The sequence below is a fragment of the Eptatretus burgeri genome, chromosome 10 (genome assembly GCF_056783735.1).
Source record: "Eptatretus burgeri isolate ZD-2024b chromosome 10, Ebu_testis_v1, whole genome shotgun sequence".
NCBI classification, from domain to species: domain Eukaryota; kingdom Metazoa; phylum Chordata; class Myxini; order Myxiniformes; family Myxinidae; genus Eptatretus; species Eptatretus burgeri.
Genome location: NC_140970.1, coordinates 96,632,526 through 96,656,062, shown reverse-complemented (window position 1 = coordinate 96,656,062; position 23,537 = coordinate 96,632,526). Strand labels below are relative to the sequence as shown.

Genomic DNA, 23,537 nt, shown 5'->3' with positions numbered 1-23,537 from the left:
CTTCGAGCTGCAGGTTTGACAGGTCGAGTGGCAGTAAGAAAGCCATTGCGAAGATGGCAAAATAAGAAAAAGAGGTTTGTCTGGGCCATGAAGCACCACCAGTGGACGACTGAAAACTGGAAGAAGGTCTTATGGACCGTTGAATCGAAATTTGAAATCTTCGGTTCATCACGCAGGGTTTTTGTACGCCGTCGAGTAGGGGAAAGGATGGTTCCTCAGTGTGTGACACCAACTGTCAAATATGGAGGAGGAAGCGTGATGGTCTGGGGCTCTTTTACTCGATCCAGAGTCGGCGACTTGCACAGAGTGACTGGCACCCTCAACCAAAAGGGCTGCCACAGCATTTTTCAGCGCCATGCAATACCCTCTGGTCGACACCAAGTTGGTCAGTGGTTCATCCTCCAGCAAGATAACGACCCAAAACATACCTCCAGGCTATGTCAGAACTACCTGAGAAGAAAAGAACAAGACGGTAGGCTTCAAATCATGGAATGGCCAGCACAGTCTCCAAACTGAAACCCCATCGAGCTGGTTTGGGATGAACTGGACAGAAGGGTGAAAGTAAAGCAACCTACAAGTGCAACACATTTGTGGGAACTTCTGCAACAGTGTTGGGAAGAACTTTATGAACAATATTTGATTTCCATTGTGGAAAGAATGCCACGAGTATGTTCGGCTGTTATATCTGCAAAAGGTGGCTACTTTGGTCAGTCAAAAATTTAGATCAAATTTTGTTCAACAAAATGATCCCGTGATTTCTTTTTTATCTGAAATTCTATATTTGTTCTATGCTTTAATTTCAGAGTACATTGAAACATTGAACTGGTTAAATTTCAGATTTAAATTTAGATTAAAATTTGTTCAACAAAACGATTCATTATTTCTTCTTCTTCTTCTTCTTCTTCTTCTTCTTCTTCTTCTTCTTCTTCTTCTTCTTCTTCTTCTTCTTCTTCTTCTTCTTCTTCTTCTTCTTCTTCTTCTTCTTCTTCTTCTTCTTCTTCTTCTTCTTCTTCTTCTTCTTCTTCTTCTTCTTCTTCTTCTTCTTCTTCTTCTTCTTCTTCTTCTTCTTCTTCTTCTTCTTCTTCTTCTTCTTCTTCTTCTTCTTCTTCTTCTTCTTCTTCTTCTTCTTCTTCTTCTTCTTCTTCTTCTTCTTCTTCTTCTTCTTCTTCTTCTTCTTCTTCTTCTTCTTCTTCTTCTTCTTCTTCTTCTTCTTCTTCTTCTTCTTCTTCTTCTTCTTCTTCTTCTTCTTCTTCTTCTTCTTCTTCTTCTTCTTCTTCTTCTTCTTCTTCTTCTTCTTCTTCTTCTTCTTCTTCTTCTTCTTCTTCTTCTTCTTCTTCTTCTTCTTCTTCTTCTTCTTCTTCTTCTTCTTCTTCTTCTTCTTCTTCTTCTTCTTCTTCTTCTTCTTCTTCTTCTTCTTCTTCTTCTTCTTCTTCTTCTTCTTCTTCTTCTTCTTCTTCTTCTTCTTCTTCTTCTTCTTCTTCTTCTTCTTCTTCTTCTTCTTCTTCTTCTTCTTCTTCTTCTTCTTCTTCTTCTTCTTCTTCTTCTTCTTCTTCTTCTTCTTCTTCTTCTTCTTCTTCTTCTTCTTCTTCTTCTTCTTCTTCTTCTTCTTCTTCTTCTTCTTCTTCTTCTTCTTCTTCTTCTTCTTCTTCTTCTTCTTCTTCTTCTTCTTCTTCTTCTTCTTCTTCTTCTTCTTCTTCTTCTTCTTCTTCTTCTTCTTCTTCTTCTTCTTCTTCTTCTTCTTCTTCTTCTTCTTCTTCTTCTTCTTCTTCTTCTTCTTCTTCTTCTTCTTCTTCTTCTTCTTCTTCTTCTTCTTCTTCTTCTTCTTCTTCTTCTTCTTCTTCTTCTTCTTCTTCTTCTTCTTCTTCTTCTTCTTCTTCTTCTTCTTCTTCTTCTTCTTCTTCTTCTTCTTCTTCTTCTTCTTCTTCTTCTTCTTCTTCTTCTTCTTCTTCTTCTTCTTCTTCTTCTTCTTCTTCTTCTTCTTCTTCTTCTTCTTCTTCTTCTTCTTCTTCTTCTTCTTCTTCTTCTTCTTCTTCTTCTTCTTCTTCTTCTTCTTCTTCTTCTTCTTCTTCTTCTTCTTCTTCTTCTTCTTCTTCTTCTTCTTCTTCTTCTTCTTCTTCTTCTTCTTCTTCTTCTTCTTCTTCTTCTTCTTCTTCTTCTTCTTCTTCTTCTTCTTCTTCTTCTTCTTCTTCTTCTTCTTCTTCTTCTTCTTCTTCTTCTTCTTCTTCTTCTTCTTCTTCTTCTTCTTCTTCTTCTTCTTCTTCTTCTTCTTCTTCTTCTTCTTCTTCTTCTTCTTCTTCTTCTTCTTCTTCTTCTTCTTCTTCTTCTTCTTCTTCTTCTTCTTCTTCTTCTTCTTCTTCTTCTTCTTCTTCTTCTTCTTCTTCTTCTTCTTCTTCTTCTTCTTCTTCTTCTTCTTCTTCTTCTTCTTCTTCTTCTTCTTCTTCTTCTTCTTCTTCTTCTTCTTCTTCTTCTTCTTCTTCTTCTTCTTCTTCTTCTTCTTCTTCTTCTTCTTCTTCTTCTTCTTCTTCTTCTTCTTCTTCTTCTTCTTCTTCTTCTTCTTCTTCTTCTTCTTCTTCTTCTTCTTCTTCTTCTTCTTCTTCTTCTTCCTTCTTCTTCTTCTTCTCCTTCTTCTTCTTCTTCTTCTTCTTCTTCTTCTTCTTCTCCTTCTTCTCTTCTTCTTCTTCTTCTTCTTCTTATTCCTCTTCTTCTTCTTTTTCTTCTTCTTCTTCTTCTTCTTCTTCTTCTTCTTCTTCTTCTTCTTCTTCTTCTTCTTCTTCTTCTTCTTCTTCTTCTTCTTCTTCTTCTTCTTCTTCTTCTTCTTCTTCTTCTTCTTCTTCTTCCTTCTTCTTCTTCTTCTCCTTCTTCTTCTTCTTCTTCTTCTTCCTTCTTCTTCCTTCTTCTTCTTCTTCTTCTTCTTCCTTCTTCTTCTTCTTCTTCTTCTTCTTCTTCTTCTTCTTCTTCTTCTTCTTCTTCTTCTTCTTCTTCTTCTTCTTCTTCTTCTTCTTCTTCTTCTTCTTCTTCTTCTTCTTCTTCTTCTTCTTCTTCTTCTTCTTCTTCTTCTTCTTCTTCTTCTTCTTCTTCTTCTTCTTCTTCTTCTTCTTCTTCTTCTTCTTCTTCTTCTTCTTCTTCTTCTTCTTCTTCTTCTTCTTCTTCTTCTTCTTCTTCTTCTTCCTTCTTCTTCTTCTTCTCCTTCTTCTTCTTCTTCTTCTTCTTCTTCTTCCTTCTTCTTCTTCTTCCTTCTTCTTCTTCTTCTTCCTTCTTCTTCCTTCTTCTTCCTTCTTCCTTCTTCTTCTTCTTCCTTCTTCTTCTTCTTCCTTCTTCTTCTTCTTCTTCCTTCTTCTTCTTCTTCTTCCTTCTTCTTCTTCTTCCTTCTTCTTCTTTCCTCCAGAGCTCTGTCGTCACGGCCCTTTTGATGGCCTCCATATCAGGAAATCGGGTTCTCTTGAGCTTGGGGAATCGGAAAAAAAATCACAAGGGGCCAAGTCTGGTGAATACGGGGGTTGCTCCAGAGTTGGCACGTTCCTCTCCACCAGAAACTGTCAGATGCTCAGGGCACTGTGAGCAGGGGCGTTGTCATGGTGGAGCAACCAGGCTTGTTCTCCCACAGATCCCACCTCTTGTCCCAGACTGATCTCATGAGGTGCCGGAGGATCTCCTTGTACATGAATTGATTCACTGTTTGACCCTGTAGTAGAAACTTGAAGTGGACGATGCCCTTGATGTCAAAAAACGTGATGAGCATCACCTTGACCTTCGACTTCGACATCCTTGCTTTCTTTGGTCTTGGTAATGCCAGACTTTTCCACTGACGACTCTGCCGTTTGGTTTCGGGATCGTATTGGAATATCTACGATTCATCGCTCGTAATGAATCTCCCGAGCAGGTCTGGATCGTCCTCGAGGCGCTCGATGATGTCTTGACAGACAGTGACTCTTTGCTGTTTCTGGTCCTCGGACAACAGCTTGGGGACCATCTTTGCGCACATCTTGCACAGTTCGAGATTTTCAGTGATGATGCTCCAGACAGTGTCCTTGTTGATGGAAGGGTCCTCAGCTATCATCCGCACCGTGAGTCGACGATCTGCGTGCACCATCTGCTTCACACACTCAATGCTGTCTACCGTTCTGCTCGTTGAAGGTCTTACAGACCATGGATCGTCTTCAACCTTCTCCCATCCCTCTTTCAACCTCCTGTGCTGTTCAAATGCACGTGTACGTAACATCGTTTCTTCCACTCGACTTGCTGTATCATTGCGAAGGATTCGGATGGTGTTTTGCCAACCTTGGCAAGAAACAACATATTGGATCTCTGCTCACGGCTCATAACGTGACAACTCAGACTCGATTACGTGTAAAGCACGACCTGTAAAAAAAAAAAAAAACACAATGAGCGCAGTCAACCGTCACCAATCATATATATATATATATATATATATATATATATATATATATATATATATATATATATATATATATATATTGTTACGGCTGTGGAAATTCGCATTACACCATAAAGGGCCCTCAGGTGAGATATCTCCATCGGTACATGTGTAGTTAGCCCAAACCCGTTGTATGGAGGGAATTCATGTGATCCATTCAGGCTGCGATCCTCCAGTTAGTCGTTTTTCTTTCCCTATCTTTTATTTCAAACAAACAAAAACCACCAACGATGCTGGTGGGTTTTTCCCGCCATTCTTCCCCGCGCTTGGTGTGAGGGAAGGGGGAGGGGCAGCTCGCCGCCGATTGGTGGATGGACAGCATGAGGCGGTCGGGTTGAGGGAACGCCCCTTTTCCAGAACCCTCTTGAAGGAGGGTGGAGCCGAAAACGGGGTGGAGTGAAGGGCGGAGCCCCGCGCTAAAAAAGTCGGACACTTGCGGGGCACGTTCTCTCCCCCTTCCTGCGTTCTCTCCCTCATCCTGTTCTCTCCCTCTTCCTCTGGCTCTCTCCCTGACTCGTGGAACTCGCCTCCGTCCGAAGTCGTTGTTGGGTCATCGCCGAGCTGTGTCGTCGTGGTCGAGTGTCTCTGCGTCGGTGTGGAGCTCGTGGAACTCATGGAGTCCGAGGAGCTCGTTGAGGTTGAGCTGTGTCATCGTCGAGTCTGGTCGAGTCGGCAGTGGAGGACGGCGAAGGAGATGGAGCTCGGAGTGGAGGTCGTGGGAGGAGGACTCGACAGCCGCACCAAGGGAAGTCCTTTCTTTTCTTTGAGTCTGTGTGAATGACTGTGGTTGGCGCCTGTCCGACAAGTAGAACTGTTTAAGTGTTGCCGTGTGTGCGCGTAGTCGGTTTTTACTCTGGCTTTCGCTTTATATGTGCATTGTGATTATTGTGACTGTAAATACATGCCTTCCGTGCTCGTCTGTGTGAATTAAACATGCTTGTGTGAACTTGTTCCCCGTTTCGCTGCGTCCTTTCCTTTGTTTGACTCTCCATCCTGCTTCACGTAAGAGGTTCGTAGTGGCTGCAACATCCCGGTAATTAATCGGAACCGTCAAGGCCGACGATAACACCGCTCGGTTATCACTGTAGCACAGAACGGACTGCTTAAGCGGTTCGTGTCCGGAGTCGGCCTGTGGTGTGGTACGATCGCCCGGTCGACCATTTGCACAGGTACTTAGGTCGATCGAATTTGGCGAGCAACCCTATCCTGTGCGGGTGGGCAATTGGCACGATCGTGGTGAGTTTAAACCCCCACCCGTGACTAGCTCCCGGCGTTGTTCCGAGAGGGTCACGACAGAATTGTCCGTCCGGTGGGCAACGTGCCACGATTCGAGTTACGTGGCCGTTCGCACGCCGGCGGGCGCGAATTCGCAACAATATATTGTTGGAATGTTGTGAAAGACTGTGACGCAACCCGTTCATTCAAGTTGTGGAAGTGGAGCACACAGCAGGCTCAATCCCGTTACTTTTTAGATGGACCCTTTACGTGCGTGTGTGTGTGTGTGTGTGTGTGTGTGTGTGTGTGTGTGTGTGTGTGTGTGTGTGTGTGTGTGTGTGTGTGTGTGTGTGTGTGTGTGTGTGTGTGTGTGTATATATATATATATATATATATATATATATATATATATATATATATATATATATATATATATATATATATGTGGGTTGAACAGAAGATCTTTACAGGTATTTGTTGCACCAAGCAAACAACTTGGTCATCTTGTATGGGGGATATGGGGTCTGTGGTGGAAAAGAACTCAATTTCCACAATGTTTTTTTTTTTTTTTTTTTTTTGTATACCTTGGTCGAGGCTCATATGAGAGCTAACACACAACTCACAGCAAGGAGGCATGAGACAAGAGGGGCGGGAGTGGAAGGGACAAAACAGTGGGGAACAGACACCTTAGGTGAACTGTGGAAGGGAGAGGGATGGGGATGGGACGGGGAACATGGCGAAGAGAAGATGGACATTACAGGGACTTTCAGGAAGGAAAGCAGGGGAATTGAAGGAAGTGGGCTTGGGTGGATTATCGGGACAGAAAAGATCGAGGATTTGGATGGGGGAAGATAAGAGGTGGTGGTGAACAGCTGTTTTGAAAGCCTGGAGGGAAGAATGGGAAAGAATAGAGTGAGGAAGTTTATTCCAAAGGCGGGAAAAAAGAGGAATGAAAGAGTGAAGATGAGCAGTGATTCGTGATTTTGGTAGTTTTACCAGAAGGGGGTTGTTGGCGGACCTTGAGCGCCCTGTGGAAATGTGGTGGGGACAAATCGCAGAGAGAGCAGGGGGGGCAAGGCTGGAGAGGAGTCGGTAGAAGACAGAAAGACCACCGACCAACCTGCGGTGATTGAGTGAGAGGCCCAAAAACTCAGCTTCATTGCGGGAGATGCCAATGATCTTAAAAGCCCTGGTTTCGACATCGTGAAGCCGAGAAAGGTGGGAGGCAGGAGCACCAGCCCAGAGGGGAGAGCAGTACTCCATCAGGCTATGGACAAAAGCTTTGTAAGTGGTCAGGAGCTCAAGAGGGCCGAGGAAGGACTTTGCACGACGGAGGATTCCCAGTCGGCGACTGGCTTTTGAGGCGAGGTTGGAAATGTGACTTTCCCAGGAAAGGTCATGGCAGATAGTGAGACCCAGAAGCTTGAAAGAAAAGACTTCTTCCAGAGGATTGTTGAGAAAATGGATGGGGGGGTTTTCTAAACGGTCCTTTCGAAGAGACATAGTGAGAGTGTGAGATTTGTCTGGATTGAAAGACATGTTCCACGTGTTGGACCAATTTGTGATTTTATCCAGATCTGCAGTGAGCGAAGAAGCTGCTGCTTGCCGGTCTGAGGGATGACAGATGGTCCGGCAGAGGGTGGAGTCATCGGCAAAGAGAAATAGAGGATTTTCCAGAGAGTCCGAGAGATCATTGATGAAAACCAGAAAAAGAACAGGGCCCAGAACGCTACCTTGAGGAACTCCAGCCTGCACAGGAAGAGGGGATGAAAGAACTCCATTTAGGGCCACACGTTGACTGCGACAGGAGAGGAAGTCTGCGAGCCATGAGTGGAGATGGCCTTGAATACCATGGGAAGAGAGTTTGGTGAGTAGGGCAGGGTGCCAGACTGTGTCAAAAGCACGTGATATGTCCAGGGATACGGCTCGGATTTCCTGTCTGGCATTGAGGACCTCCATCCATTGATGGGAGAGCAGTAGCAGCATATCTAGGGTAGAGTGACCTGGTCTGAAACCAAATTGATGATTGGAAATCAAGCCATTGGAGAAGAGGAAGGATTTCATATCTGAAGCGATGATGGATTCCATCACCTTGCTGATGATTGGGAGAAGGCTGATTGGTCTGTAGTTACAGGGATCTGTTTTTGCACCTTTTTATGCAGGGCAGTGATGTTAGCAGATTTCCAAGCAGATGGCAGATGACCTTGGGAAAATGAGAGGGTGAATAGAACAGAGAGAGGGTGAGCAAGAGCAGAAGAGCAGGCTTTGAGGACACGTGGGCTGATGCTGTCTGGACCGGTTGCAGAATCTGACTCGAGGTTTGAAAGCAAGCTCTCCACCTTGTCAGGAGAAAAGGATACAGAGTCCAGGGACAGTTGGGTGCGACTGGGTAAAGTGGGTAGAGATAGTGATGGGTTTGGGACACAAGATTTAGCTGCAAACACCGAGTTTAGACATTCAGCTTTATCACGTGTGGAATCAGCAGTGCGGCCATTTGAGGTAAGGGAGGGGATGGAGGGGGAACATACACCAGAAACAGATTTGATTAAACGCCACCAGGATTTTGAGGAGTGAGAGAGATTTGAGAGTTCAAACTTGAGATGAGAAAGATGTTGTTTTCTGGCTCTCCTGAGGGTAGCTACACACTTGTTCTGAGCTTTGTGGAAGGAACTGAGATTGCCCTCAGTTGGGTTTGCTTTCCATGAGGCAAAGGCAAGTTATTTCAGGACAACTGCCTCGCCACAAGCTTCAGTAAACCAAGGGCGGGAGGAAGGGTAAGACAACTGAACACGAGAGGGGATAAATCTGTGCATGAGGGAGAGCAAGTTTCTTTGAAAGAATTCCCAGGATGAGTTGATGTTTGAGAAAGTAGTGATAGGAGACCAGTCTGTAAGTTTGATGGCTGCTCGGAGACCCTGCCAGTCGGCTTGAGTGAAATGCCAGACTCGACGGCGGTGAGGTGGTTCTCTGATAACAGCCAGAGAGATGTCCACTTTAACAAGGACGTGGTCAGAAGAACCAATTGGAGCGAAGGAAGAGCAGCAGATATTGTCAGGGAAATTTGTCAAAATCAGATCCAGAAGAGATGGAGTACCATTGGTTGAGATCCGGGTCGGGAAGTTGACCGATTGAGTCAGTCCCAATGAGTCACAGAAAGCTTTTGCTGAGGTGCCATGGCAGGTGAGAGAGGTACCCACACCTAGCCAACTGGCATGATGACAATTGAAGTCGCCACATAAGAGGAAGAGAGAGTTTGGATGAGAAGATAGAAGATGGTCCATGTTTTCGGAGAGTGAGGTGTAGATGGAGTCATCACTGTTCGGTGGACGGTACAGTACACATATAAACATGAGGTGGGAGTGGAGAGGAAGCCGAAGCCAGAGGTATTCCTGGGGGTGTGGGGGAGTGAGAGCAGTGCAGGGAGAGTGAGGAATAGAGTCTTTGATGAAGAGAGCAACACCTCCACCAGGACGAGGCTCAGGTCTGTCATACCGTAAGAGGGAGTAACCAGGGAGAGATACTTGGGAGTCAGACACGTCTTGGGAGAGGAAAGTTTCTGTTAGGCAGATAATGTCTGGTTTGTCAGTGGCAACCTGCATGGAAAGATCTGAAAGGTTTGAGCGAAGGCCCCGGATATTTGAGGTCCACACTTTTAATGAAGAGGTAGGGGAGGAGGCTTTGGGTGCAGGAGGTGGAGGGGGAGGGGGAGGGTAGGACAAGGGACGAGGGGGGGAGGTAAGGAGGGTTGCTGAAAGAGTGTGGGGTATTGCAGAATAGCGAGGGGAGGGGCCGAATGAGGAGGAGAACGGGCTCTGTGGTGCTGGGGGAGAGGGGGGACAAGAGACAAGGAAGGAGGCAGTTGAGGATTTGAGGAGGTGGAGTGAATTGATGGAAGTGAGAGGGCAGTGGAGGGAGGCAGGTTGGTGAATGAGAGGGGGGGCAACTTAGAGAAGGAAGAGTGAGGGGGATCAAAGGTGGGAGAAAGGTGAGGGGGGAATTTTTGAGAGATGGTACGGTTCAGCATACAAAAGTGAATCTTGAATACAAATACGCACGTGCACATACGGGTGAAAATATAACAATGAAATTCTCAAAAAAATCACACTCATGCAAGCCTTATTCATGAAACAGGGTTGAATGGGAGGGGGGGAGGATATGATTGAACAAGCAGGATAAGATAGAAAGAGCTTTTCATCTATGAAAGAGTAACTATTCCCACAGTTCGAAATCAAAATAACTGCTTTCTGCTCCTGAGAAAGGAGTGAGAACATTCTAAACAATGCAGACAAAGCCCCAAATACAGCCAATCAGAAAAGAGCACAACAGCCCCTTCGAGGTTCCCCCAGGATTTGGAGTTGCAGACAATTACACAGACAGATCAAGGGAGTGAATCATTACTTCGGCATGTTCTCAACTTCGATAAACAACAACATTACATTGACTCGCACAACTCACAGAACCTCAGCAGCTCCCACAATGTGTCTGCACAAAAAGCCATGTATTATATTCATTAAATTTGTGAACCAAATAAGAAATCTAAAGTTATGTTTAACCATGTACTAATTGATATACTTAAGTCATCCTGGAACTTATGCAACATTTCCATGGTCGTTACATAGTTTTAATCAAAAACAAAAATGACAAATCAATAGCGATTGAAGGCAGATGTATGTTTTACAGAAAACAAAAGTCACCGAGTACGTGGATAATCACGTTTACAAGGGAATCCTCTCAACTGCAGCATTTTACTAAAGTTCAAATACTATTTTGTGAGTGAGAAACAATGTCTTTATTCACTCGCACTTTGGCAACACCAATTACAGATGCTTGAAGAGGAAATCTCCGACATTGCCGGGATCTTCGACAGGTCCAAGATGACCCCGGGGCAGATATAATTGTTATCAATTGATCTGATTTGCATGTTCATCTGTAAACATTGATGAACGATGACGCACGTTTAAGAAATAATGTGGAAGAGTAACTGTACTTATTCCTTGTTTATTCAACAGTATAAATATAACAAAGACCACACATCTCCATGGAAACCATTTCCTTATTATCCCCAAGGTTTTTGAAAAAAAAAAAAAACGGGGAGATGTTGTAATCGGCTCTGTTTGTCCGTCTGTCCGTCTGTCACGCTATCTCCTCCTAAACGGTTGTGCAGAAATTCTCCAAACTTGGTAGTTATGATCAGCTCATGGCATGAAGGTGCGAGAGCAGTATCATGCTTGGCCCTGCCCCCCGGGGCAGGATCAAAATTTGGATTTGACCCTTGGGTTCTTGCCACAGATGGGGACTTAGTCCTTCGGGTCACAGGGGTCAAAAGGGAGAAATATTTAACTCAAAATTTGATATTGGGTTATTCCTGGTGGAACTTTTTGCCATCTTTCAACTTTGCTTTCGGTGAGAAGCGTGAGGCTTTGCGATGGCGTGCCATCGACTTTGCTCTCGTTCCCATTGTGAACGACCATTTTATTTATAATCATCACATTCTTAAATACTTCTGTCTCTTTGGTACGGATGTGATGTGAATCTGTTTACGTTCGGTCATAAAATCTGGCGTGTCCCTTTAAGTGACCATTTTACTTTGAGTTGACTTTAAGTTGTGATTTTATGAAACAACGTTGGCACACTCATTTTTCTTAACCTTCAAACAGATTATGGATCGTATGGGCATCCATTTTGATAACTCTGCTGATGAAACGTACGAACCTCCAACAAGCAGAAGAAATGAACCAACTCGTGTGAATTTTCGAACAGACATGGACTTTGCTGAACGCTGGAAGGAGATCTACCGACTTCTACGTGACCACAGGTGTGGCATTTGGGGTGCTTTGACTTCATGATTGGATTTTTTTCCTTGATGGTTATGTCGATATACATACACAGGGTTCATAAAAAAAATTTGGTATACATTGTCAAGGCTCGTATAAGAGCTAACACACAGAACATACAACAAAGGAAGCAGGAGACAAGAGGGGTGGGAGAGGGAAGCACAAAACAGTGGTAACAGCGACAACACAAGATTTGTGGAAGGGAGAGGGATGGGGTGGGGGTAAATGGGGTAAACAAGATGGCCACTACAGGGACTTTCACGAAAGAAAGCAGGGAATTTGAAGGAGGTGGGTTTGGGGTGGATTAACAGAGATACAAAAGGTCAAGGTTTTGGATGGGGGGAGATATGAGATGGTGGTGAACTGCTGTTTTGATAGGGTACATCAATATGGAATATCAATATGGTTTTGATATGGAACAAATTTCCAGATTGTGAATCCATTGTTGTGTGCTGGGGGTGGTGGTGGTGATAGTAGTAGTAGTAGTAGTAGTAGTATTTTATTTAATTTTTGTTTCCATTGACACTGATCTTGAGTTCACTGCTCTGTGCTCGTGGTGATTGGCAGAGAGTGGCTTGTTGATAACAAGCTCAACATCACCGTCGTCTCAACACCTGAAGAAAATAATGGTCGTATTCAGATGACCACCTCTCTGGGACAGGAGTGCACGGCCAACCTCTCTGTGCGGAACCAGGGTCTGAGTCCTGTGCAACTTAGGCGTGTGGAAGCAGCCAACCTGCTGCACGTATTTACGATTGAAAGTAATGCTTCACCAGAAGCACCATTCGACATCCAGCCTGGTGAGAAGATGTACATTTCTGCTGATGCTGTTTTTCCCAATTGTTCTGACTATGATATTTTATAATTGTGTAAAAAAAATTTAAATTGTGTAAAGCAATTCTCTTAGCATCTCTTTATTACATCCAGATGGTGCATTTTAATCACGTGGTCTATATTACCTTTCACATTGTACCTGCAATCCCTTTACCCTCTTGTGTAAGGTAGAGTATGTATGTTTGAGCTGTAATGGAGTTTTGATCACTCTTCGAAAAGCATGACGATGACAAAAGCCTGAAAGATTGAATTCTTATGGGTAATGTTATCATCAGTTCCTCCTTCGAGTCGATTACCCGTGTAGAACTAAATTCAATTTACCCACAAGACGAAGATAAAGAAGTCGACTCCCAAAGTTGATCAGATCCGCGAGTTCTTAATTTGTGATTTTTCCAGCAAGAAGGAAATCGGCTTCGGCTTCATTCTATTTTTAGGGATACTAGTGTGGAGAGTTTATTACCAGATAAAGTTAGGGAGCGAATCCCAATTAAAGTTTATTTCACTTTTACTTCGACCATAGGACAATATGCCTCGTGTTGGCTTAATGGTTAGGGTGGTGGGCTTGGGAACCAAGGATCCTGAGTTCAAATCCCACTCAGCTGTTGGATTAATACCAGGTGGGGTTGACTCTGCCTGTCAACCTTTCAAGGTTGGCAAAATGAGTACCAGCTTTCTGGTATCCTGTGTTGGAGTGGTCACCCATCCAGGATTGTGCCCAATAGCCAAGGAGAAGGAGACTGCTTAGGCAGCACCAATGCTCTGCACAGAGTATGGTCCTAATGGATGGATAGGACAATCCTTATTCAATTATGATAAATTTCTTAAAACTCTTAGTATAGATTTAGTAAAGGACATTTTGGAAATTGACTGTGCATGTTCATCTTCCCCTTTTATGGTCCTTGTGGACACGTAATTTTTCTGGGGATTTGAATATAATTAGTAATAGTGAAATTAGGGATCTGATGAAAATGGGAGCTAAATATAGGGAACTAGAACGGGCACTCGTAGAGAGCATATACCTTCGCCGCCGCTACTGTTTTGTTCTTGGCATAAGAGTGTGGGGAACAGAACAAGGAGCATTTTGGTGCTGATTTCATACGAATCGGATAAGAATTGACTGCGTTATGATAAAAATACGCACATCTGCAAGGTCGTGACCCCCCTGACCTTTGACCCCCAACCGCGAATAAGGGCAATTACGTCATTGTATCAAGTTGCATATCACAAGATTGGGCATTAAATTCTGAACATTTTGGCATTAGTTTCATGCAAATTGGATAAAAATTGACCGCGATATGGTAAAAAGATGATATGGTGACTTTTTCATGACCTTGACCTTTGACCTGATTGCTCCCAAAATCTAATCAAATGGTCCTTGGCTAATAACCAATCATCCCAGCAAATTTCATGCAATTCGGTTTAATACTTTTTAAGTTATGCGAATAACAAACAAATAAATAAGCATTGGCATCTCCCACAAACATATGTTTTGGTACTGATTATAATGCCAGGATTTGGGACATTTTCTTTTAAAAACAAGGGTAATGACGTAATTGTGGCATGTCGCCCATCACAAGATTGGGCAATGAATTATGAACATTTTGGCATCGGTTGCATGCCAATTAGATCAAAATTGACCGCGCTATGGTAAAAATACGAATTTGACCTTTCCGTGACCTTGACCTTGACCTTTGACCTGATCGCTCCCAAAATCTAATCAAATGTTCCTTGGATAATAACCCATCATCCCACCAAATTTCAAGCGATTTGGTTTAATACTTTCTGAGTTATGCGAATAACAAACAAACACACACACACACACACACACACACACACACACACACACACACACACACACACACACACACACACACACACACATATACACAGCGACCAATACATAACCTTTCGCAGAATGCGAAGGTAATCAGTAATTCAACCTTGGAGCTGTATTGGGTCTTCACTGTGGATTCTGTCTCTAATTTTGTCATCAAAATGTGCACCAAGTTTAAGTTATCTGTAAACAGTTTTAATGCATGGTTTAACAGAGTTGAGAAAGTCCTGGATAATAGGATTAAGTTTTTTTTAGTCGTCGGGGCTTGCTTTCATGGGTCGGTCTAAACCAGTGTTAAACAAGCCGAGTATTCGTAAAGACATTCGGGATCTCCATGATTGCTACATAATAGTTCAAGTGGATAAGGCTGCTAATAATTTTGTTGTGGTTTGTAAAAAGTTTTATTGAGAGAGTTGGGCATTGATATGGTTAGTTTCACTAATATGGGAAATAGCACATATGTTCCTTGTCATAAGTCGCTCCAAGATATTATCTCTGAGCATCAGGAAGTTTAAGTTAATAATTTCGGTATTAAATGTAAAGAGGTAGATCTTTGTATTCCTTGACTTTTGTGGGTCATTAAGCTTCATAAGAACCAGTACAAGTATAGGTTTATAACGGGTGCCAGGCAGTGTTCTACCAAACAGTTATCGGTTATCGTTAACTCAGGGTTACACGTTGTTTGGTAACAGTTCAGGAAATATTGTTACACAATTGAGAAGAATTCTGGTATTAACACTTTTTGGAGCATTAATTCTTCCTTAGAGTTATTCGATAGGATTAGATGCCTCAATATCAAGTCAGTAGAAGTTTTTGATTTTTCAACTTTATATTAAAATTTGGATTGAGTACTAGTGAGGGATTCACTCTTCAAAGTGATTGACAAGGTTTTTAACTCCTTTAATTAGTTTTTAATGTGTAAGATTTGATTGAACATTTTTTTTCTCAAAAGAAATACTCAAGTTTTCATTGTTTTGATAAGCAAAAGTTTAATGATTCTGTTAATTTTATTTTATTTTATACTTTTGTATCTTTTTTGTGGGATAATGTTTCAACAGGTTAAGGGTATTCCCATGGGTGGGAATTGCAGTCCCCGACTAGCGGATTTTCTGTGAATTTTCATTTATGCAGAAACTGATGAAGGAGAAAAAAAAATTCGGAAGAGCTAAAAAATTATCTCGTACATGTCGTTATATAGATTATATTTGTATGATTAACTATAATTATTTTTGATAGGCAGCTTAACCAGATTTATCCCGATAGCCTGATTGTAAACAGGAGTGGTAATGATTGTACAGTTGCTGCGTATCTGGATGTGTTGGTTGGAATTGAACAGAATGGTTTTAGTACAAGTGTACGTATATCATAAAGTTTATGATTTCAGTTTCCCGGTCGTCTTGTACACCTTTCCAGGTAGCAATGTATCAATTAAAATGGGTTCCAATGTCTTTTCATCTCATCTACTTGGATTTGCAAGAATTTGTCCAGTCAAGGATGATTTTGTGGAACGTGGTTTATTTCCATCATGTTAAACAGAGGATATTTGGCTGATTGTTTGATCAGGTCTTGTGAAAATGTCTTTGGGCTTTATCATCACCTTTTATTTAAGTTTATTTGGTTTTCATATCAACAAGTTCCTGTTGCATTGCATTTGATATAATAATAATGAATTAATTATTTTAGTGAGGCAAATTCTTGAATTAAAAACATTGATTAAACATATATATATATATATATATATATATATATATATATATATATATATATATATATATATATATATATATATATATAGACTGTTTTTACAGCCATTTTTCCCTGCTGTGCAGGGGTTGGGCTTTTTTTTGAGGCAATGTTTTATGGCCGGATGCCCTTCCTGACGCCAACCCTGGTCGCCTCTTATGGTACACCTATTCTAACCGGGGCATACACCGGGACCAGTACACTGGTTCTCATTTTGTCGACCTCGAAAGGATGACAGGCTGAGTCAACCTCCTGGTGTTAATTCAGCAATCAACAGGGCTTGAACTCAGGACCCTCGGATCCCAAGCCGCCACCCTCACCACTAAGCCAACACCAGGCTACATACATACATACATACATACATACATACATACATACATACATATATATAGGAGGTATTTAGATTAAAAAAAAAATTGCATAAACAGAATGAATAAATATTATTTATAAAATACATTATAAATAAACATTAATATAATTTATTGGTGGTTGCTAAGATGTGTATATATGTATATATATATATATATATATATATATATATATATATATATATATATATATATATATATATATATATATATATATATATATATATATATATATATATATATATAGTGCAGCATGTTAAAATCGGTTGTCAATGACAGTTTGAATATTTTGCTGACAGTTTGAGTCCATGGTGAGATGGAGGTGCTGTGTAATGGACATGTCTCCAAGATAAACACTCCAAGTGTTTATCGCTTAATATACTATCATATAAAGTGTTGTGTGATTAAAGTTAGTCATATGTCGTAATACTTTACATAAAAGTAATAATTAAATAAGTTTGTTGAAGGACATTGCATTGCTGTGCTGTGTTGACTGACTGTCTGGACACAACTTTGGGTTGCAGGTCCATTGATGTTGAGTAATCTACTGATGTGGACCTGCGACCGGGGTTGTGGATCCATTTGGAGAGGTTCTGGGCTGAAATAATCGAAACCTCGATGAAAAACAGTGTCTAGCTGATGATCCGGGCAGACGGGAAATCAGTCATTTGCTTATGAGTTAAGGTTATAACTTCAAATTAAATAACTTTTGTAAGTACTTACCAGTACATCAGGATGTGGACCTACTTACGTGTGTGCGTGTGTGTGTTTGTGTGTGTGTGTGTGTGTGTGTGTGTGTGTGTGTGTGTGTGTGTGTGTGTGTGTGTGTGTGTGTGTGTGTGTGTGTGTGTGTGTGTGTGTGTGTGTGTGTACTATGTCTGGCTTCCTTCTTGGGACTACGTTGCCGTAATTGGTCTTTATTTTGATCACATTCAAAGTGCACCTTGTGAAATAATTTCCAAGAAGTCGTCATAAAATTGAGGTGCCGATGACATCACAACTGGCCATACCAGTTGCCATGAGTGCTTTATTTACTTTTTTTTTAATTTTTATTTTTTACAATCGAGAACAAACCACCTTTGCTTGATTTGGAAATGATAAATCTGTTTACCGATAAAACAGCAAAATGCCTCGATGTCCTTCATACAATGACAAATGCTTGTAAAGCACAACTTAGCAGGTTTTGTTGAGAATGAATGGTTAAAAATACATATTTAATAAAACACTGGACGAGATTTAATCGTTGGAATGTTTCGTGTTCATGTTGCTTCTTGTACTTTTAGTGCCTTTTATCAAACTTTTGATGAGTTGCTAATGCACTGGGTGATGGAGATTGGGGGTCTGGAGGGGGGACGACTAAAAAAGTGTGAAAATCAATATTTATTAATATTTTAAATCCTGTCCTTTTTGTCTGGAAAGGATGGTTGGCAAGTCGGTGAGGAGTGGTAGGGGGTAAGAGTTATGGGAGGGAATGAGGGGTATGTATGGAGTGTACAAGGTGTTGGGGTTGAGAGGGGAGGAGAGTCCAAATTTACGGCATATTTGTGCACATAATAAATATATGGACCCATAAGTACAATGCATGTCTGACTGTTTATCCTTTAATAAAACTGCAAAGTAGTTTGTGGTATCTGCTTTCCATTCTATACCTTTTACTTTGTGTTGGAAAAGAACTCGATTTTCCACACGATGGATCAGCATAGAAAAGAGAATCTTTCATTTCGTATATACGGAGGAAGAACATTCAATGATTCACTGAAGCATTCAAATTAACTTCACGAACTAGAATCCCGAAACGATCCCTCTTGTACTCATTTGACATCCAAAAAATGGGAGGGTGAGACATTTGGCGATTCAACTACTGGATGAGCTGATAAGCACATGGCAAAAGTTTTCAGTGTTATCAACCAAGTCAGCCTGTTTATATGCAGCGAGCGAGACCTTTTTTCATAGTAAGATATTTTTCAATATGCAAATCAAACGACTGTTGGGGAAAAAGAGTAACCTTACTGACAGCCAATTTGACTATAGTACAAAAATTAAATTTATAAAGTACCAGCAACAAGTGAATTTAATTGAGAATACATGAATATAATTATTTTTTCTTTCACAACTTCCTCCCCATTTCATTGTCCGTTTTTGTTTTTATTTTTCTTATTTGCTGTCTCTCTCAGGTGCTGCGTACTCGATTAAGGTGCGCTGTCTGACCCACCATAATGGATACTTCCCATTGACCCTCGCACTCGAGCTGATTGGCACGGACAGTGAGACTCCATTTTACATCCTGCGCTTTTTGTCTGCATTTACCGAGTCTGAATTGACAAAGTTTCTGGCGCCGACTACCCCTTACCATCCACGCATATGCCGAACCATGCAACCACCTGTTAACGAAGAGATTTTGTATGGACAAAAGCTCCTCCCGTGAGTATAATTTCGAGTAAACCAATGAACTAATGCATTATTACCATGCATGGTTTGCTCAAAACTAAAACCATTTTGGTGATGTTGTGCAGAGGGAAACATAATCTGGAGAGACTCATTCCTTTGGGCACTTATCATTGCCCATCACATGTGATCGACTTTGCAGAGAACAGCAGGATGAGGTGTAAGGTTATGACACGCACCTCCTCTCGAATCCAGTAAGCAAGCTTGAGTGGTATGTTTTCCTACAACCTTGGGACCATGTTTGCCAATAAAAGTGTAGCGTAACATACAAATACACTGGTGATAACGCCAAGTAAGGCAGCTCCTTACTTGGCGAATTTGTACTGTAACTTCCAGGAAGGTTCATGATCATGCCGAGGTGTCGCATCTCAAAGTATCATCTTTACGAGAGGAGAATTTTGCTGTAAATGAATGGTCTTAACATACAGCACCTCCGGAGGCCTTTACTTTGTTAACGTCACCAAATTTCTGCCTTTGTGGTGAGATTAAGCTCGACCACAAACTCTCTTTGCGACCTTTCCTGGTCTGTAATTTCCTCAAACAGGAAGCTTTCAAAATGCGTATTGCTCAGAAATATATATGTGTAACTCATATTGTAGAGTAGATATTACCCCCACTGTTTTTTTGGAAGCATACAGTGAGATATTGTATTCGGATCTGTCCGTCTGTCCATCCTTCCGTCTGGAATGCTCTCTCCTAAACGGTTTGCCAGAAATTCACCAAACTTGGTAGTTATGATCACCATATGGCACAAAGGCACGGGAGCAGTATCATTTTGGCCCTGCCCCCTGGGGTGGTGTCAAAAGGTCAAGCACTGGCACATTTTAAAAACATTTTTTAAATGAAACTTTGTATGTGCAATCAACATTGGAGCACACGTGAAATATTTAATGATTTTTTGGGGGGGTTTTGTCCTCTGGTTCAAAATATTGAGTCATTCCTGGTGAAACTTTACAATACGTCATCTTTAAACTTTGCTTTCGGTGGGAAGCATGGGGATTTGTGATGACGTGCCATCGACTTCGCTCTGGTGTTAATTTATCACACCTATTTCATATGAGGATATACATATCAAGAACTTTCATTTTCATGGAATCCCTCTCGTCATTATGGCTGTGGAAGTAATACATCCGTATAGTCTGGGCTTCAGACCCAGGATTTTGGGATGGACCTCTTCCTATACTTTGCAGGTCTGAATTTTATTTTAATTTAATTCCTGTAGATTCAGAATCAATATGCCTGCTCAGCTCCCTGAATAGGGGTTTGAAGGTCAGTACCCCATCATAAAATAGGTGCGATTTTCAGCATCGATTGTTTACCAAATAATGTCTACAATGACATAATGCATGAATGCAACCAGCTGTTGTGAAACGTATATATGAAATCTTGTATACTCTTTCAGTTGGTGACCTAATATTTGACCTCTGATGACCTTGAGAGGTCAAATTAAGTCATTTTAGTTATTAACTCATCGAAGTTGTTCGTGAAACTTCAATTATCTCGTCGAACAATAAATTTTCATTTTAATATACGTACGCCAAATTAACTGCTGGTATGAATGGCTTATGGTTGTCTATTTCATATATTTTCAGATGACCTCTTGAGGCTACATGATGGATGATGTGGGCAAGAGGAAATGGTTTTGTTTCCAAAAATCACCAAATCTGTTTATGAAACTAAAATTATCAGTTCATTTTATTGTTCCATATTTAACCTCTGCCATCTTCGAAGATGGATGGAGGTTACTGTTTTCACCCCTTTCTGTTTGTTTGTTTGTTTGTTTGTTTGTGAACAGTATTACGGAAAATCTCCTCGACGGATTTTGACGAAACTTGGTGGGGGGGGGGATGGGGTGAGGTATGGTCTAAGGATCATGCCTTAAATTTTGGACTTGGTCCCCCCCCCCCGAAAAAAAATTGTTTGAGAATTTTTTTTTTTGCATTTCTACATGTTTTAAGTGATTTCCAACCCCCCCCAAAAAATTTTTTTTTACCCCCCACCCCAAAAAAAAAATAGAGCAAAATTTTTTTTTTTGCACTTTTACATGTTTTAAGTGATTTCCAACCCTCCCCAAAAAAATTTACCCCCCAAAAAAAGAAAAACATTTTTTTGCATTTCTACATGTTTTAAGTGATTTCCAACCCCCCAAAAAAATTGTTCGAGAAAAAAAAAATTTGCAACTTTTTTTTCAACAAAATTTCGATTTTTTTATTTTTATTTTTTGCATTTTTACATGTTATAAGTGATTTCCAACCCCCCCCCCCCAAAAAAAAATGTTGGAGAAAAGAACTATAACTGTCAGCACTGTTGACATATTTAATGAATAAGATACAAGGTTCACTTGAGTGACACAGCAGTATTTGCGGCGGAGGTTTTGCACTCTCCCGAGTGCTCCCCCTCTAGTTTACCTTGTGAATGTTCATTTTGTCAACAGTTGATATAATTATCATACATCGATACCGAAGTAACAACTGTAACAATATAACAAAGTAAGAATACATGTTTTAAACAACATAAGACTGGTTCGCCATCAGGGTGAAATATGAAGGAACCCAATGCAAACTTAAGCTTGTAACATCGCTTGTTGTCGAACAGTGCATTATCCAGTTGAACAGTACATTTTAAACCCTCAAAATAGTTCAACAGTGCAAGCAGTACTTTGTATCAAGTTTACTCATCTTCATCATCGTGATCAATGAAACGCGCACACTTGTTTGGATTTGCTGAACATTGACACGCGATGACACGTCTCACACCAACAGCAGCACAAGAGCAATTCCTTTTGCACTTGCTATTGTCACACTGGTAATCATGCTTTTGCTTGGCTACTGAAGGTCTGGGTGTTTTATCCTTCAGATGGAAACCAATTGCCCCACTACGAGCTTTCTCCCAAACGATGCGGCATCAGGCAAGTTGCGTTAACACTGGTGAGCTTCATGGAAGTCAAAGCTATCAATGGCCCATTGAGTGAATGTTCAAACTTTAACGTTTGTGGGCATCAAGAGTTCATCCTGTTCCTGGTCCTCCTCAGTCGTCTGTGCTATGGAAGCAATGTTTCTCTGGCCATCTTTCTGGCGGATGCTATTGTCAGTTGCACTTTTAGGTCGGACTGATTCAGCTCTGGAGTTGTATCCGTCCCTATCCAGGCCACATGATTGTAGTGACACAGGAACATATTCAGATGCGGCGTCATATGAGACATGCATAAACAGCGACGCATCATCTTCTGGATTCCTGATTCTCAGTTTTGCAGCAGTGTCCTTGACATCATTCTGTAACTATTTAGCAGAATGGGATAAGATAATGTTCTTTTCAGGATCAGTGCCTGTGGTGGTGGATTCATCATCACTTTCCTCTGCACTTTGTCACTATCTGCCACTTCAAGCTGGCAACCTTTGATAGAAAGAAAGACTTCTGGCATATGATGCATTGACTATAATCAGGAGAAGGTCGTTTCCTCTTATGCACAGCATCCATCATGTTGCCTCGAGATAAGTTTCATAAACAATTTTTAATGATTTTACGACTAAAATGACCTCATTTTGACCTCTCAAGGCCATCAGAGGTCAAATATTAGGTCGCCAACTGAAAGAGGATATAATAATATTTTTATACGTTTCACAACAGCTGGTTATCTTCATATATAGTGTCGTTTAGGCATTATTGGGAAATGAAGCGATGCCGAAAACACTGAACAACAAAATTTTTTTACTGGAGATGTGTAAAGTGATTTAGACTAATTTGGGTACGCTGATTTCAAAAATCATAACCGTTTTGCTGTATCACATCAGGATTTTCAGTAACAGAAATATTCCCATTGCCTAGAAGTCAGGATTTCAATGAAATTTACAAAAATTCATTTATTCATTTATTTCATCATGAATGCTTCAAAATTATAGAAATTACAGAAAAACTCCACTAGAATGTAATTAAAAATGCTTTAGGCATTTGGCTTTGCATTTGTGCTGCTCTGTGTCAGTTTCACGATGCAGGAACCAGCAGAAATTGCCCATAATGTTCGGGTTGTGCCGCCCTTGGTAACGCGTCTCCATGAGTGAAATCTCTTGGTGGAATCGCCCGCCGTGCTCGTCCGAGACTGCTCCCAAGTTGTCAGGGAAGAAGTTCAGGTGCTGGTGTAGGAAATGGATTTTCAGGGACATCCTGGAGCCAAGTTTCCTGAAGGACTCCAGCAGCTGCTGCACTATTTCTTCATAGTTGTCCGCGCGCTCGTTCCCCAAGAAGTTGTCCGTCACAGCTTTGAAGCTCCTCCACGCTGCCAGCTCTTTGGGGTTTACAGTTGTCGGAAAAGTTTCGTCCTTCATAATCTGTCGGATTTGCGGTCCAACAAAGACACCAGCCTTGATCTTGGCCTCCGACAAGGTGTTGCCAAACTTTTCCTTGAGGTATAAAAACCCACGCCCATTCAGATCCATTGCCTGTACAAAACTTTTCATCAAGCCGAGCTTTATGTGGAGTGGTGGAAGGAAAACCTTGGCTGGGTCGACAAGGGCGACATGCTTCACGTTGTGTCGACCAGGTACATGCTCTTTTCGCTCTTCCCAATCTTTCTTCGTCCAGTGATTCTTGTCGTCTCTGCTATCCCAGAGACAAAGGAAGCACATGTATTTCGTGTAGCCTGACTGCAGCCCTAACAACAGCGCCACCACTTTCAAGTCTCCGCAGATGTGCCAGTTGAAGTCATTGTACTTGATGGAATCAAGCAGCTGCCGCATAGTCTCATAGGTCTCTGTCATGCCGAACGCGTGAGCCAGTGGGACTGATGGTTTCTCGTTGCCATTGTGGAGCAAAACAGCCTTCAAGCTGTTCTT

The 23,537-nt window shown here is 41.5% G+C and overlaps 1 protein-coding gene across 1 annotated transcript in view; it reads left to right on the top strand.

Annotated features, from left to right (window-relative positions):
- Positions 1–23,537, top strand: part of LOC147019201 (RNA helicase MOV-10-like) — a 131,133-nt gene that overhangs the window by 25,452 nt on the left and 82,144 nt on the right. The window contains exons 4-7 of the mRNA XM_085899523.1: positions 11,308–11,465; positions 12,052–12,284; positions 18,438–18,684; positions 18,777–18,902. Of these exons, the coding sequence (XP_085755649.1) occupies positions 11,308–11,465; positions 12,052–12,284; positions 18,438–18,684; positions 18,777–18,902 (764 nt within the window). The remainder of the gene's footprint in view (positions 1–11,307; positions 11,466–12,051; positions 12,285–18,437; positions 18,685–18,776; positions 18,903–23,537) is intronic.